Below are 13,219 nucleotides of genomic sequence, written 5' to 3'. Positions count from 1 at the left end.
GGGAGAGGCAGAAACTGAAGCCAAGCAGAACTAGTGTGGTTAGTGAGCTGGGAGCCACGGCAGTGCCCAGCGTGTTGCCCCAAGACTCTCCATCGATGACTGCTCACAGCTGAGCTTGGCAGGGGAGCAGAGGACAGGGCTGCCCATGGCATGTTGCTCAGTGGAGCTGCCAGTGAGCTGCTGGAGGCCCAGGGCTCTGCGAGGTGGGTTCTGCTCTTCTGCGTAGTCACCCCCTGCTCTGTACATCAGGGGAGCATGCGTGGGGTGGAGAGTATTTCAGCTGTGACCTTTTGACCAATATCTGGAGAGGAGAGTGAGGAAGATTAATATGAAGAAGACAGTAAAATAACCTTGGATATGAAGTGTTTTCTGATGAAGTCCCTGAAGGGTAGGTGTAGTGGTTTATTTGGAAACCAAAGAAAAATGAGGTTGCTCAAAAGCTAATGGACTTTTTTTTTTCAGTCTGCAGGAGAATGTGCTGATAAGAAAAGAAATAGATCTCTTCTAATTCTTGGACTACTTTTTTGTCCCCTTTATCTCTCTCTACTGCTACCTTGTTGCTCAGATGTAATTTGTTTAGTTTACCTTACATAAAGGGAATAAAGTTACTGTGTGTTACAGCTATCAGGTTCGCAGACAAAAACCTCAATAAATAAGACACAGTGGCAAGGCTGTAACTCAGGTCTGGTGGTGTTGGCTTTGCAGGCTTCATCTGCAGTATGTAGGTACCGTTCACAGGCAGCTGGTGGACCGGGTTGTAACGAGACAATTGTGAAGACTTAACTGAGAAATTTTCTTTCTTCCTGAAAAGGCCTGTAACCTGTTTGCTAGTTTCATTTGGATTTTCTGTTTAATATATGTCAGCTGAACAAATAGTACCAGCCCTGTCCTAGAGATCACTGACAACTGGCTTGATTCTACTTGTAACGTGAGCAGATTGTCTTTCTACTTGAGAATATCTTCTGGAACTGGATTTTATCTTCCAGTACTGATACCTAGTGCAAGGTTTCCATGCTAGAGGACAATTATGAAAGGAAAAGTTAAAAAATAAACTGGTGGGAGTGTTTTTGCATGGCCAGCAGTGCCATTCCAGAGGGAAGATGAATGGCTAGTGCAAGGTGCTTAGGATGAGCAGAGACAGAAATGCTGGGTCAGATGATGGTGGATAAACTAATGTGATCAACAGAGATGGCGAGGCAGCAGCTGACTGGGGAACAGGCCAGTACACAAGGGTCTGTTTGCTTAGCGTCAGAGGGGCAGCGTGTGCCTTGCTGTCTACTGACTCATTTCTTGTCTTGCTGTAACTGGTACTGAGTAGAACAGGCTAAAACTTCGGTCAGCACGCTGCATCGCTTTCCCTGAATGTGGAGTTTGAAATCTTTTTATTTCTCTAACCAGCACATTATCTTTATTTAAACTCTTTTTCTTTTTAAACTTGGAGGAAAATGCCTCCTGCTTTTTTGCTGGCAGAAGAAACTAAGGCCCAGACTGGGCAGGGAGCTCTGGCCTAAACCCAGATCCTATCTCAGGAGTTCCAGGCTCCCAACCACTTGTTCTGCCTGACCCAGAGCGCTCCACAGAGAGGATTGGCAAATCTTCACTGCAAAGCAGATTTTTCAAGAAACTGTGCAGTGATTTTTCACAGTTTACTTTGTTGCCAAGATAATCCTGAGCTGTGGAAAAAGTCTCTGTGTAGATTTCCCCCAGAAGTCGACAGTGTGCCACCACCCAGAAGCTGTCTGGTGACGTGGTCTCGGCCAGCTCCCAGGCTTCTCGCACAAATCTCTGGATAAATGTCAAAAGTTCAGTCTGGTCTCCAAGCAATATCAATGAGAAAAAGAACCAAAAAGAACAAGAAAAGCAGCACTCAGAGATGGTTGCTTTTCAAACTCCTGTTTTAACAAGGCACTGATTTTAATCAAAGCCAGTTCAATCTTTTGAAGCCTCAGCACCAGCATAACCAGAAGAAGGGATGTCAGTGTTTTCAGTTCTTGTTTTGCCCTGCGTCGCCTGTACCCCAAGAGGTGAAGATAAATAACCAGTAACAACTGGAGTCTTTTGTGCCTCAACAGTTAACAAGTTCATCATGTTTCATAGAAACTGCATCCTAATTTTTATTCCAAACAAGATTTCGGCACTAATTTTTGTTTTGACAAATATGATTTGACATAAGAACAGTGGGAGTCAAGACCTTTCATTTTTGATCTAGGTTTACATTGCGCTGATCTAAATTCCTCCCCCTTTCGCTCTTGCCTTTCAATTGTAAACTTGGTTATTAAAATTAGCAAAAAAACTATTTGAAATTCTCTGTTCTGGAGCATTTAAACAGTCCTGCTATATGCAAGATTAAGTATGATAGCCTCCTAATGACTTGTGCTGTTCATTTTAAGCATTGGCACAATGCATTACTGTACAGATTTTTTAAATGGCTGTGTTGAAAATGAAGGATTTGGTTTCTGTTCACTGAGAAACTTCATAAAGGATTGCTTGCCAAATGGCAGGGCCAGGCCCCCTGGGTCTTGGTCTCCGTGACATTAGAGATGATATTCCTTAACCTCTCTCTTGCTCTAGTGCTTTGGCACTGCCTGCTGAATAGGTGTGTTGGTGAGGTTAGTTTGGGCTTCCATCCGTCTCTGTGACAGACAATTCATAACAGCAGCGTAATAGCAACAGCAGGGCTACGTGGCTCTCTAAATGCGGGTGATATCGCACAAAGAAGAATTTTATTCGAGCTAAACCCTGACATCAGGGAGATAGTGTTGAAAAGCTGGTGAAGGTATTTCTGTCTCCTTGGGATTCCTTGGGAATCCTTGCACCATTTCCAGCGTTGCAAAGGCAATGTGTCTAGGCACACGCTAAATTCATCATTGCTCCTTGCACCTAGATAGCAAAGCTGGTGAGAGTTGTGACAGGGAAACTGCCTCATTGCATGTCATGCATGTGCCATTTGGGCTTTGGAGCAGGGCAGCCGACCTTTAGGTCACACACCTGCAAGCCATCGTGTTTAGTGGCTCCCCAGACACAGAGTGGCTGTGGGAGTAAGCAAAGCTGTTGGTAAAAGGCATTTCTCCTTCCTGAGGAAGAGGGCTATTAAAGACCCCACTCTTAGCTACTCACTTGCTGAAGCATCACTTTCACAGCTTTTCTAAAGACTCTCAAGGGACAGGCTTGCAGCTGGGAGCCCTTCAAGTCTCGTATCTGGCCTGTGATACTCCAAATTGGCTATTTTGGGAATAGGGGAGTGAGGGAAGGCGACTCTCTCTGTCCCTCCCATCACAGCTGCTCCACTTTGTCTAGAAAATCAAACATTTGCTGAGCTATGGAAGCTGAATATGTCCTGGGGTTAGGCCACTTGTTTAGCCGTTGGGAGAAGCAAGTGTGGGTCTGTGTGCTAAGTCTGGTAGCAAAAGGACTTGAACAGGTAGATCCCTAGCCTGTAAATACCTCACCCCAAGGAGGTATTTCATTTTGGCCAACATTGCTTCCTAGAGCCTGAGTAACTTCTAACACACAAAAAAAAAAAAAAACCAACACAAAGCAAATCCTCCCCCCCCAAAAAAAACCACAAAACTGATTTTGACAAAGGGGTGCCTTTTGATCCCCAAAAATGCAACTGAAGAGTGATACCTATCAGGTAGGAGAGCTGGTTGGACTTTGTAGGAATGGAGCTGGAGAAGCCAGAAGGAAGAGCGAGGGCTTGGCTCACCTGTGCAAGCGTGCGAGGGTGTCTTATGAGATTCTGGAGATTGGTCCTGAAATGCAAACTGCTGTACTGGCTGTCCCTTCTCTTTGGGCCTGCTATTCTGCATCCTACTTAATGCAAACCCTCTGAGGTAGGATGAAGGTAAATGAATCATGCGTTGTTACCAGTGAGTCACTCTGTTGCCTAACTATTGTCTCTGCTCTTGTCAGTGAGTCACTGACACCTTATTAGAGCAGCTGACAGACCCCAGGCCCAGTTCCCACTAGAAGGAGTGTGATGGGGCTTTGTTTCAACGGCAGCTGGATAGGTTGAAAAGACGGCATGAGCCTGAGGCTCCATGGCCCAGAAGGCTGATAGATTTCCTCTGTTATGGGCAACACTTCAGCAGTTTGAACTGATAGAGCAGGAGCAGAGCAGGGGAAGACAGACCATTTTCTGAGCACAGCAAAAGTCACAATCTATCTTCTGGTGTCAAGGGAACGCATTGAAAATATCCTGGATGCTCTTGCAAGTGCTCTGCAGTCTCTTTGTTTTTCATTTTTCTTTCTTCATAGTCTGGTTCTGTCCCTTTTCCCTTTCCTTTCCTAATGTTTGTCCTTTCCTTCAGTCCCTGCTCACTCCTCAGTCATGTAATTGCTGTTAAGAGAAATCTACCTAGAACTGTGCATCTCAGCTTGCTATTGTCTGCCTGCAGGGTGCAGAGAGAGGGTGGAGGCAGGGGTTCTTTCAAGCTGAAGGTTTTACTTTGGCTGCAAGAAGCTGTATGAAAAGTTGTGGCTTTCTCTGATGTGACTGTCTTCTGTTCTGTGTAGCTCCCACAGAGACTGAAGGAGAGCTAAACCCAGGATAATGTCACAGTCTCCTGATAAAAGACAATTCTTTGGGGTGAAGACTATGTCTTTTGCTCAGTAGATCATCTTATTTCCTAAAAAATGTAATCCTGTCCTCTGGGCCCTTTCTAATGGGGGAGCTCAACTGTGCTGCGTGAGCAATGCCTGGATCAATGTTCTAGCCCAATAAAACCTGTGGCCATCCCTTGTTGTTCCCAGGCAAACCTGGGTTGTAAATGTGAGCAGGTGCAAAGTGTTCACATCAGTTAAATTTCACATGTGGAATTGGTGGCTTATGAAAGCTTCAGCAAATCAGATGTAAACTCTTACTGCTCTACTAATGATCAAACGTGCAGTTTCTGTTGTGTACCTGATGCTGCTATGTTTGATTGGCCTGTTTCTGCCTGAATTGGTGGGTTTGATTTGCAGATAATGGGTAGCTAAAAGGAAGTTCACAGATGCAGCAGCAGTTCTGGTTGTTACCACAATTATACTCAGTGCCTGCTTGGTGCTTTGCATTGCTTTTCAAGCCTCAATTAGCCCTTACATGTTTGGCAGGTGGTAGGGTAGATATTCTCCACCTTTGATCAGCCCTCGTGGCCTCCCTTTAAACTATACGTTGAGAAGAAAGCTGTTCCCTTTTCTCCTCCACACACTGGCTTGCCGGGATGCTGAAGGAGAGCAGGGCCATGCAACACGTGCAAATGGGTGAATCTTGTGCATGTGCCAGGGGGCCCCATCTGTTACTCGTAGGTTCCCCACTCGCCTGACTTGGAGCTTTTCACCCTTTACAGTCCTTGTTCAGCTTGTGATCGGGACCACACGCCTGCCACTTCTTGGCTGTAGTCTGTAGGCTCATAGTTGATACAGATCTTTGTGTTGGGGTCAGAGGAGCCCCAGGCTGCAGTGGCAGCTCTTCTCTTCTGCCCTGTGCTCTGCAGCGGGTTCAGAGAGGGTTGCCCCTCACCTGGCAGAAGGAGCCTGCCTGGTGGCTCCCGGGTCGGTGCTGCAGTAGCCTTGGCAGACTTTTGTACCTGTTAGTTTCTTTGGTTGTTGAGATTGGCATATGTCTTCCAAAGTGTTCCCCCTCTGGCCCAGTGAACACACATTAAACCTCCTAATGAGCCTTTGGAATTGTATTTTGTCTTACAAACTCTTGCTGCAAGTGGCTTTAACGAACCCCTAAGCTAGCAGGCAGCAGGGATGAGTCAGGGGTAGGAGAAGAGTGTGAGCCCTTCTATGCAGATTATCTACCCCAGACTAGAACAAGCTGCTATTGGGCTTTATCTGTGGTTTCTAGAGATAGCACTACTATTAATGCCCATGAAGGCCCTTCTGACACCGTATCACTTGAATGGTTTTGTTCCTCCAGACTGGCATTAAAGGACATTCCCACTGAGGCCGTGGGGGTGTTGTGCGCGTACAATGCCATCTCCTCTGCATGGAGTGCTCCATTCAGCACCTTTCACAAGCATTATGTTAATTAATGTAACGTTTGTTAGTGATTTCTGTGGCAGTGTTCACAAGCGAGCTGGTGGATGCTTGTTCCTCTGGGTGGGTGGAAGTAGGAACAGAGCAGCCTTGTTGCCTACATGGATGTCTCCATTCTTCTCAGGCACAAAAGAGTAAATACACTGTGGCTTGGGACGGGGTGGTACAGGCACTCCTTCAGCTCAAGAAGAGATGAACCTTTGTATTGCTACCATGAGCTGCTGCTTCTGGTGTGCTGCTGTTCTCTCACAGATGAAACTCCAGGCAGAGACCCTGCCACTTGCTGTCACAAGAGCTGCCATGAAGTCCTTCAGTTAGAAATCCCCCTAGACATGCATCCCTGTGTTCTGCCTGAGGTCCCAGTTCTTCCCACTGGTCCCAGTGGAGGGTTCCTCTTTCCTGTTCAGAATGGCCATGGGCTCTCACTGGGCAGTGTAAGAGCTGGTGTGGATCCCAGAGCTGTGTCCAATAGACACACCTTCCCTTTTGGCCATCAGTGAAGTGACCTTGCCTCTCCTGAGCGAGGTCTATCTCCACTCCAAGCCAGTTTTGCTGCAGGATCAGGGGGGCTTTTCATAGCACACAGGGCCTTAGATTTGTGGAGACAGGTAGAATCTCAGACATGGAGCCCTGCTTAGAAGTCATTGCTACCATTTCTGGGTGCTTTCAGAAGGGTTTCTTTTGAGGGTTTCTTGGTTTCTACTTTAAAACTCCCTCAGAGAGAGTACAATGAGGCTGAAACCAGTAATTTAGAGAGGGGAGTGTCAGCAAGAGTCAAAAGTGACAGAGTGGGTTTTGATTCCTTTTCCCTTTGAAGCTGCTTCCCCTTTGATTACATCCCTCACATTATAATGTGTAGATCTGGAAAGGTGATTATTTTTTAACATCTCTCAAAATAAGCAGCATGTCAAGCAGATATCACCACCTTTATAAATGGGTGGATATATATTGCAACAAACATGCTAGGGTATGTATAGCACCGTCTTTTGACAGCTGAGTATAATCGGAGCCATTGGACATTGTATCACGAGCTCTGTCATGGTCTGATGAAGCAAAGTCTGAGCAGGAAGGAATGAAGATGCTCCTGTAGCGAAGAAGTAACGTGCCAGTGTGCAAAGGGGTGTCAGAGTCCTTCTTAGATGTCCTCACTGTCCTGGCACATGACAGAGACACAGCAGTGGAATCCTGACGCCTGGGTTTGCTCTCTGCATGGTTGTGAAGAGGAAGGAGGTTCTTTTTTATCATTCTCATGAGATGGCTGAAGCCGACATGGTAGCTCTTGGTATTGCGATAGACTCTGTTAGCTGCAGGAAAAAAAGTCAGCCATGCATTTTGCAATTGCTTCAAAGCTGGTGCAGAAGAAGGAAAACGTCAACAAGACCCTTGTACAAAACACACAGCCTGCGGTTCTTCAGATACAGTGTGTTTAGGGGAATATTTAAAACAAATGTTTAAAATGACACAAAGACAAACCAGCGGGGAAGCAAGGTTTGCCCTCCACTTTGTCAAATACAGGGGAGGAAAGCTAAGTAACTCCAAGCTATGCTTTAGCGAAGATCCGAGCATGTTCCTAATCCCCGATGCATTTCAGGTATTTAAAGGCCTTACTTGCTAAAAACATAAAAGGCTCTGTAAATTCAAGCAATATTTTTCACTTCAATTAATCATCCCAGAAATTTGTAACTTTATTGTCCCTTTGTCTCTGTTTAGTTTGAGCAAATCCAACATTTCTCATTGTCTCTCTGCAGATTATGAAAGGCTTTGTGGATTATATCATCAAATTAAATCAAGCCTGTTAGTGTTGCTCTCAGAATATCACAGTAATGGGCTGTGCCTCAGGCAGCATTGCCCTTCCTTCTCTTTTTAAAATGTTTTGCCTGTGTCCGTGTAGCTCTGAGCTGATGTGTCTCTCCTTGCTAATAGGGAAGTGTATAAAAATCACATAATCATTAATATTGAGGAATCGTTAAGGTTGATAAAAGCAACTCTGACTGCGATGATGTTGTTTTTCATGGTCACTGCTTTTGGAAAACACGCCATACAAACATCAGCTCGTTGTTTTTTAGAATCCACCAGTTGATCTAGTGGCTGTTTGACTCCATCTGTTGCACTCTCGGAGATAGCTCCAGTTAGATGATCATTTCTCAAGCCTGCAGGAATAAATGGATTTCTAGAGGTTGTCTCTACTGCCTTCATCCCTTTTCCACAGCCCCTGTTTTTGATGCAGACAGCATCCGAAAGCCAGCAATCTGTAGTTGAGCAGTAAAGTCTTGGTTGAGTTTTTATTAAAGCAATGATGTGCTGACTGGCTGAAAAGTGTCAAAACTGCAATCTTGTAACATCAACAAAATAAGGCAGGATGCGTTTCTTACGGGAGAGGAATGCTGAAAGCATAAATGAGCCCTGCATGAAATTGGTGGATCTGAGCACTTCTCTGGGGAAAGGGTATGATGTACATCAGACACGGTCGCTTTTTTCCCCTAATAAGAAAAGACCAAAGTCTTCAGGTTCATGACACAAGACTCACCTTTGCCTTCTTCTCCCCTCTGCAGTAGTTCCTCGACGGTGCATCCAGCTGGGTTTTCCTCTCTTAAGCAGAACTAGAATTGAAGTAACACTGAAGGTATTACAAAAGTGTCAAGCCAATCTGAGCATGTGATGAAAGGCTGGGAGAACTGGGGGAATTTGGGGTAGTATTTTAAAGTCTGTTACTGAGAAGAAGGAACTGACCTGAGCCAAATAGAAATATGTCTCGGGAAAACCCCTGGGCATAGGCAGTGTATGTGAGTCTTTGTGGTTACACTGGAAAGGCAGATGATAGGGACAGAGCCGATACAAGCAGTTTCTCCTGCAGAAATGAAACCTGAACCTCATCCAAGCATCTTTGCTGCCATTTGCTGCCAGAGACTCCAAGAGGTCTGACTGTCAGGGGGTGGGTAGGAACGTGGCTGCAACTGAGGAGTGTGTGCGTGCGGGCCTGCACATGCAGCTTGCTGACGGCAATATAGAGGCAGCTTCACGCCCGTGTCCCTGGTGTGTTACATCCGCAGAGAGATGACTGATGATGATTCCAAACTGGAATCCTCCACGTGAGGATTTGTGTTTGCTGCGTTACCCAGGAAAGTGATGGCCTTTGTAATTAAAGCACAAAGGGTTTTGAGTCACAATGTGCTTCATACCCTCCGCTTTCCCGTGCTAGGAATAATTTTAGGGAACCCTAACAGAAATAAAACTCTAGCACTGAGATGTTCCAAACTCAGAGTTGTTAACATCTCTAGTCTCATTTGATCTCAACTGCTACAAGATTGTCTGCCTACGCACCCTGTGTAGTTTTCTTGGCATGGCATGCCACGTCATTCTGTCTCACTGGAAGTTCTCCCATAGTCCATTTGCGTAAGACAACGCTTAGCATGCTTTTTTTTTTACGTGAATGACATGGTTGATCCAAGTACTTGGTTGGCATTTGCTTCATCTGCATGTGTCCCATTGCCGTCTGCTGGAGAATGGTGAGCATGCTCACAGGGACAGTTCTGTTAGCCAAAGGAAGGGAGCTGTCCCTAAAGTCACCCACTCTCTGTTCAAGATTAATTGAGATTAGTTTTTGGTCTCTCTGCTGCCACATGAGGCTGTGTTTTGTATATATGCTGGTAAGTGGGAAACCCTGGGTCATGGCACGGTGCAAAAGTACTTTGTGCCCCAGATAACGACACTGCACCATGGACAGAATGATCAAAGTCCTGTCTTGGATGCTCTTGCACAATAAAAATAAAATTCTCTTCCCTCACTTAGAAGAGGGTTATGCTTGTAACTGAGTTAGAAAGAGGCTGAATTTAGCTTTACAGCTGAACAAAGATTAAGGGTCGAATTGCCTAACCACTTTGGCCAAGACAAGAACTGGAAAACAAGGCTAAGGCTTGCAGTCATGACTGGTGGCTTAAAGTGTGGACCTTGAGTTGTTTTGCAGGTATTTTTTTCAGAAGTGTCAGGCCTTTGAAAAGTGGGCCTCTCCAAAACAACCCATTTTGAGTAGCAGAGCTCACTACTCCTGTTAGAAGATCTCAGCCTAGACCATGGCCAGTGTGGATCCCATCCTGACATCCCCAGTGTTGGGACTGGAAGCTGCTGCCTGTCCCAGCTCCTGCGGATTGATTTTGAGCTAAAGACGACTGCATGAATGGGGCTTCATCGCACTGTTCTGTTTGCAATGCAGGAGGCCTTCGAGGAGCTACGGTAGTAGATGCCTTAGATACTCTGTATATCATGGAACTCGAGGAGGAATTCCAAGAAGCAAAGAAGTGGGTGGAGAAGAGCTTTGACTTGAATGTGGTGAGTCAGTCACTGGGAATGCCTGTCTGTGTCACAGAAACACTGTGTGTTTGGCCAGTTCTGATCACAGTCTTCTCTAAGAATCATTTGGGGAGGGGACCTATGAAGTCTGTGGGGGAAGAAACCACCCAACTCTGATTTGTTTTTTTAAGGCCAAAGGGACTACTGTGATGATTCATCTCATCTTCTGCCTATACATGGCACAGGGTTCCAGCCAGGGGCCACCAGATCAGACTCACAGTGTCTGGCTAAAAATGAGATTCAGTGTTTAATGTTCTTTGTGTTTTGGTCTGTGTTATAAAAACAGCTGTAATTGTTAGATACTCCAAGGAAGTTTTACTCATCAAAGAACAAGTTCGGTTTCATCTCAGTTAAATGTCTGCCTGTGATAAGACAATTTTTCTTTTTACACGCTATAGATTAAGATTGAAAACGCTGATCTCCTTGACCGGGCCCTTTGTTGGTGTGTCACTGCTGGGACTTGTGCAGTGGGAGCGTGGCACCTTGGCAGCAAAGTGGGAGCACATAGTGAACCTCGATTAGAAAGGAAGGGTATCATCTATAAAAATGGCCAGGGATACGCTCTCTCTGTGGCCCCTGAAGTTTTCCTAGCCACTGCTTCTTAGAGCTAGTGTTAGACTTGCTGGGACTCTGGGTGCAACACATGCCTTGCAGTGCTATCAAATGAAGGATGCTGTCCTTTATCTCACTTTGTGGCCAGGGCCCCTTGCTATAGCTCTGACTATTGGTCTCCAAGCCAGCTCTTGTATTTCTCGTGGGAGAGCTGATGGGATCTCATCAGTGGCGTACAGAGAATGTTAAAACCAGAGTGCAGTTCAAACTTTTATTTTTTTAATGCCAGCCTAGTTGTCTGTTGTGAAAAATGGTTCTCCCCTTGGGAACAATGCATGCAGCTGCCTTTATAGAAAAGCATAATTTGGGAGGGCACGACTGGCATTCATATATTCATAAAAGGAAGACCACATCTGATAAATTTGGTGAATGCTCTCAGTACATTACTGAATCGATAAACAAGGGACAAAATCAACTGGGAGATAATTTATCTGGATTTCATAAAAGCTTTTAATCTTGGCCTGCAGAATAGATTGATCTGCAAAGACAAGAATGAATGCTATGGATTGATTGGTGGAGTCAGAAAGCACAACAGAGGGAGAGAAGGAGGGAAATTAATTAAAAATTGGCTCTGTACAAGGAGCTCTAATAGTCCAGAAAAGTGAGGCAGGGATTCCAAGGCCCACAAGCTCAGTTTGAAACTGGGTGCCGTGATCTGTCTCATGCAATTTCAGTCATCATCTCAAGAAAGCACTTGCCCTGATTTGTAACCTGCAGGTATTTGGAAAGGGCAGGCTAGTGCAGAGGTTCAAGTGCCCCTTTGCTCACTGAAAGTGCTGTGTTGGTGGAAGATCTTTCTGGTTTTTGGCTTTATGCATTTGCATGAGAGTAGGAATCGTTTATCATGCAGATTCAACGGCCAGGAGCATGCATTTTTTAAAGGCACATTTTGAATGCAATCGTTTTGACATTTGCTGATCATCAGCTGAGTAGGTAGAGCAAAACTTGTTCCAGGTGAGTGGGTTCTTGAGCAATTCAGTGAACCATATCCGTCTGTGTCTGCTGTCTGTGGTGGTGGGGCACATGGACATCATGCAGTTTGCCTCTCCATAAGCATGCCCGTGACAGGCACCCTGTGGGCTGTGGTCCTCTCTGAGCCTGCAGACTGGGGTGAGTCTTTGAATGACAGAAAATATCTACCTAATGCAGGAGGTGCATTACATCTATCTAATGCAGTGCCCTGTTCACAAGAAAATGGAGAAAGTAATTTTTCCATGTCGCCGTACAACTTTCTTTTTAAATAAAACATTTCAAGGGGCAAATTTTTGCCCTAAACTAACTCACAGCTTTTTGCAAGGCATAACCCAAGACAGGGTTGGATGGATGGACAATACATCTGCCCTAACTGATTTACATATTGTCAGCTGGTGATAAATGGGCAGTTTGGGTGTTTCTCTTCCCTTCAGGCTCCACCTGTCACTGTAGACCAAATAAGGTGCTGTGAGATCTTAGACAAAAAGCTGTGTTACACTGTGGGTGAGGACTGGGAGACCTAAGTATCTGCCTACAATCTGTTCCCCTTAGCTGCCATTTGTGCGTGCAGACTTTACAGTCAAGTATATCATTATGTATTTTCAGAACGGAGAAGCATCCTTGTTTGAGGTGAATATCCGCTATATTGGAGGACTGTTGGCCGCATACTACTTAACTGGAGAAGAGGTTTGTTTCAGCAGCTCTGCATGTCTCACACAGTCACCAATAATGAACTGAAAGGGTTCTCCAGCAGCTTTTCTCTGAGCATCAGATAATCCCTCCATAACAACAGGCTAAACCTATCGTTTTTATGAATATCGAAATGCCACTAATGTTCTTTTAATTAAGTCTCGCATAATTACCTTGCACACACTGTGCATGGCTCATTTGCAAAGATCTTTTCTCCTGTGGGCAATTCTAGCAAGACATGTTTTCGGTTGGACACATTGCTCCCCAGTGAAATGCCATTTGCAGTGATCTTTGTCTTTGTACTTGGTCCTTTGTATTCTAAACATAGGCAATATTTCATCAAACATCATTGCAGATTCTGCCTCGGACTAAGGAGGGCAACTGATTAGTGGCAGGTGCTCCAAACTCTACCTGGACAGTCTCTCTGTAGCAGTAGTTTCTAAGATAAAGTACCATGGGGTACAGGGAAGGAGGGTGGCAAACTGCCAGGGCAGGGTACCTGTATCCTGCCAACTCATGTGACAAAGCGATACAGCTCCACAAAATGTCCCCTTGCCCAGCAGGGGACAGCCAG

General features: G+C 45.4%; 1 protein-coding gene across 1 annotated transcript in view; it reads left to right on the top strand.

Annotated features, from left to right (window-relative positions):
• Window positions 1–13,219, top strand: part of MAN1C1 (mannosidase, alpha, class 1C, member 1) — a 41,921-nt gene that overhangs the window by 12,181 nt on the left and 16,521 nt on the right. Inside the window, exons 2-3 of the mRNA XM_009332123.1 lie at window positions 10,235–10,350; window positions 12,562–12,642. Of these exons, the coding sequence (XP_009330398.1) occupies window positions 10,235–10,350; window positions 12,562–12,642 (197 nt within the window). The remainder of the gene's footprint in view (window positions 1–10,234; window positions 10,351–12,561; window positions 12,643–13,219) is intronic.

Source organism: Pygoscelis adeliae, unplaced genomic scaffold, assembly GCF_000699105.1.
Source record: "Pygoscelis adeliae isolate BGI_AS28 unplaced genomic scaffold, ASM69910v1 Scaffold359, whole genome shotgun sequence".
Lineage (NCBI taxonomy): Eukaryota > Metazoa > Chordata > Aves > Sphenisciformes > Spheniscidae > Pygoscelis > Pygoscelis adeliae.
Note: the sequence above shows the minus strand (reverse complement) of the source record. Positions and strands in the feature narration are given on the sequence as shown.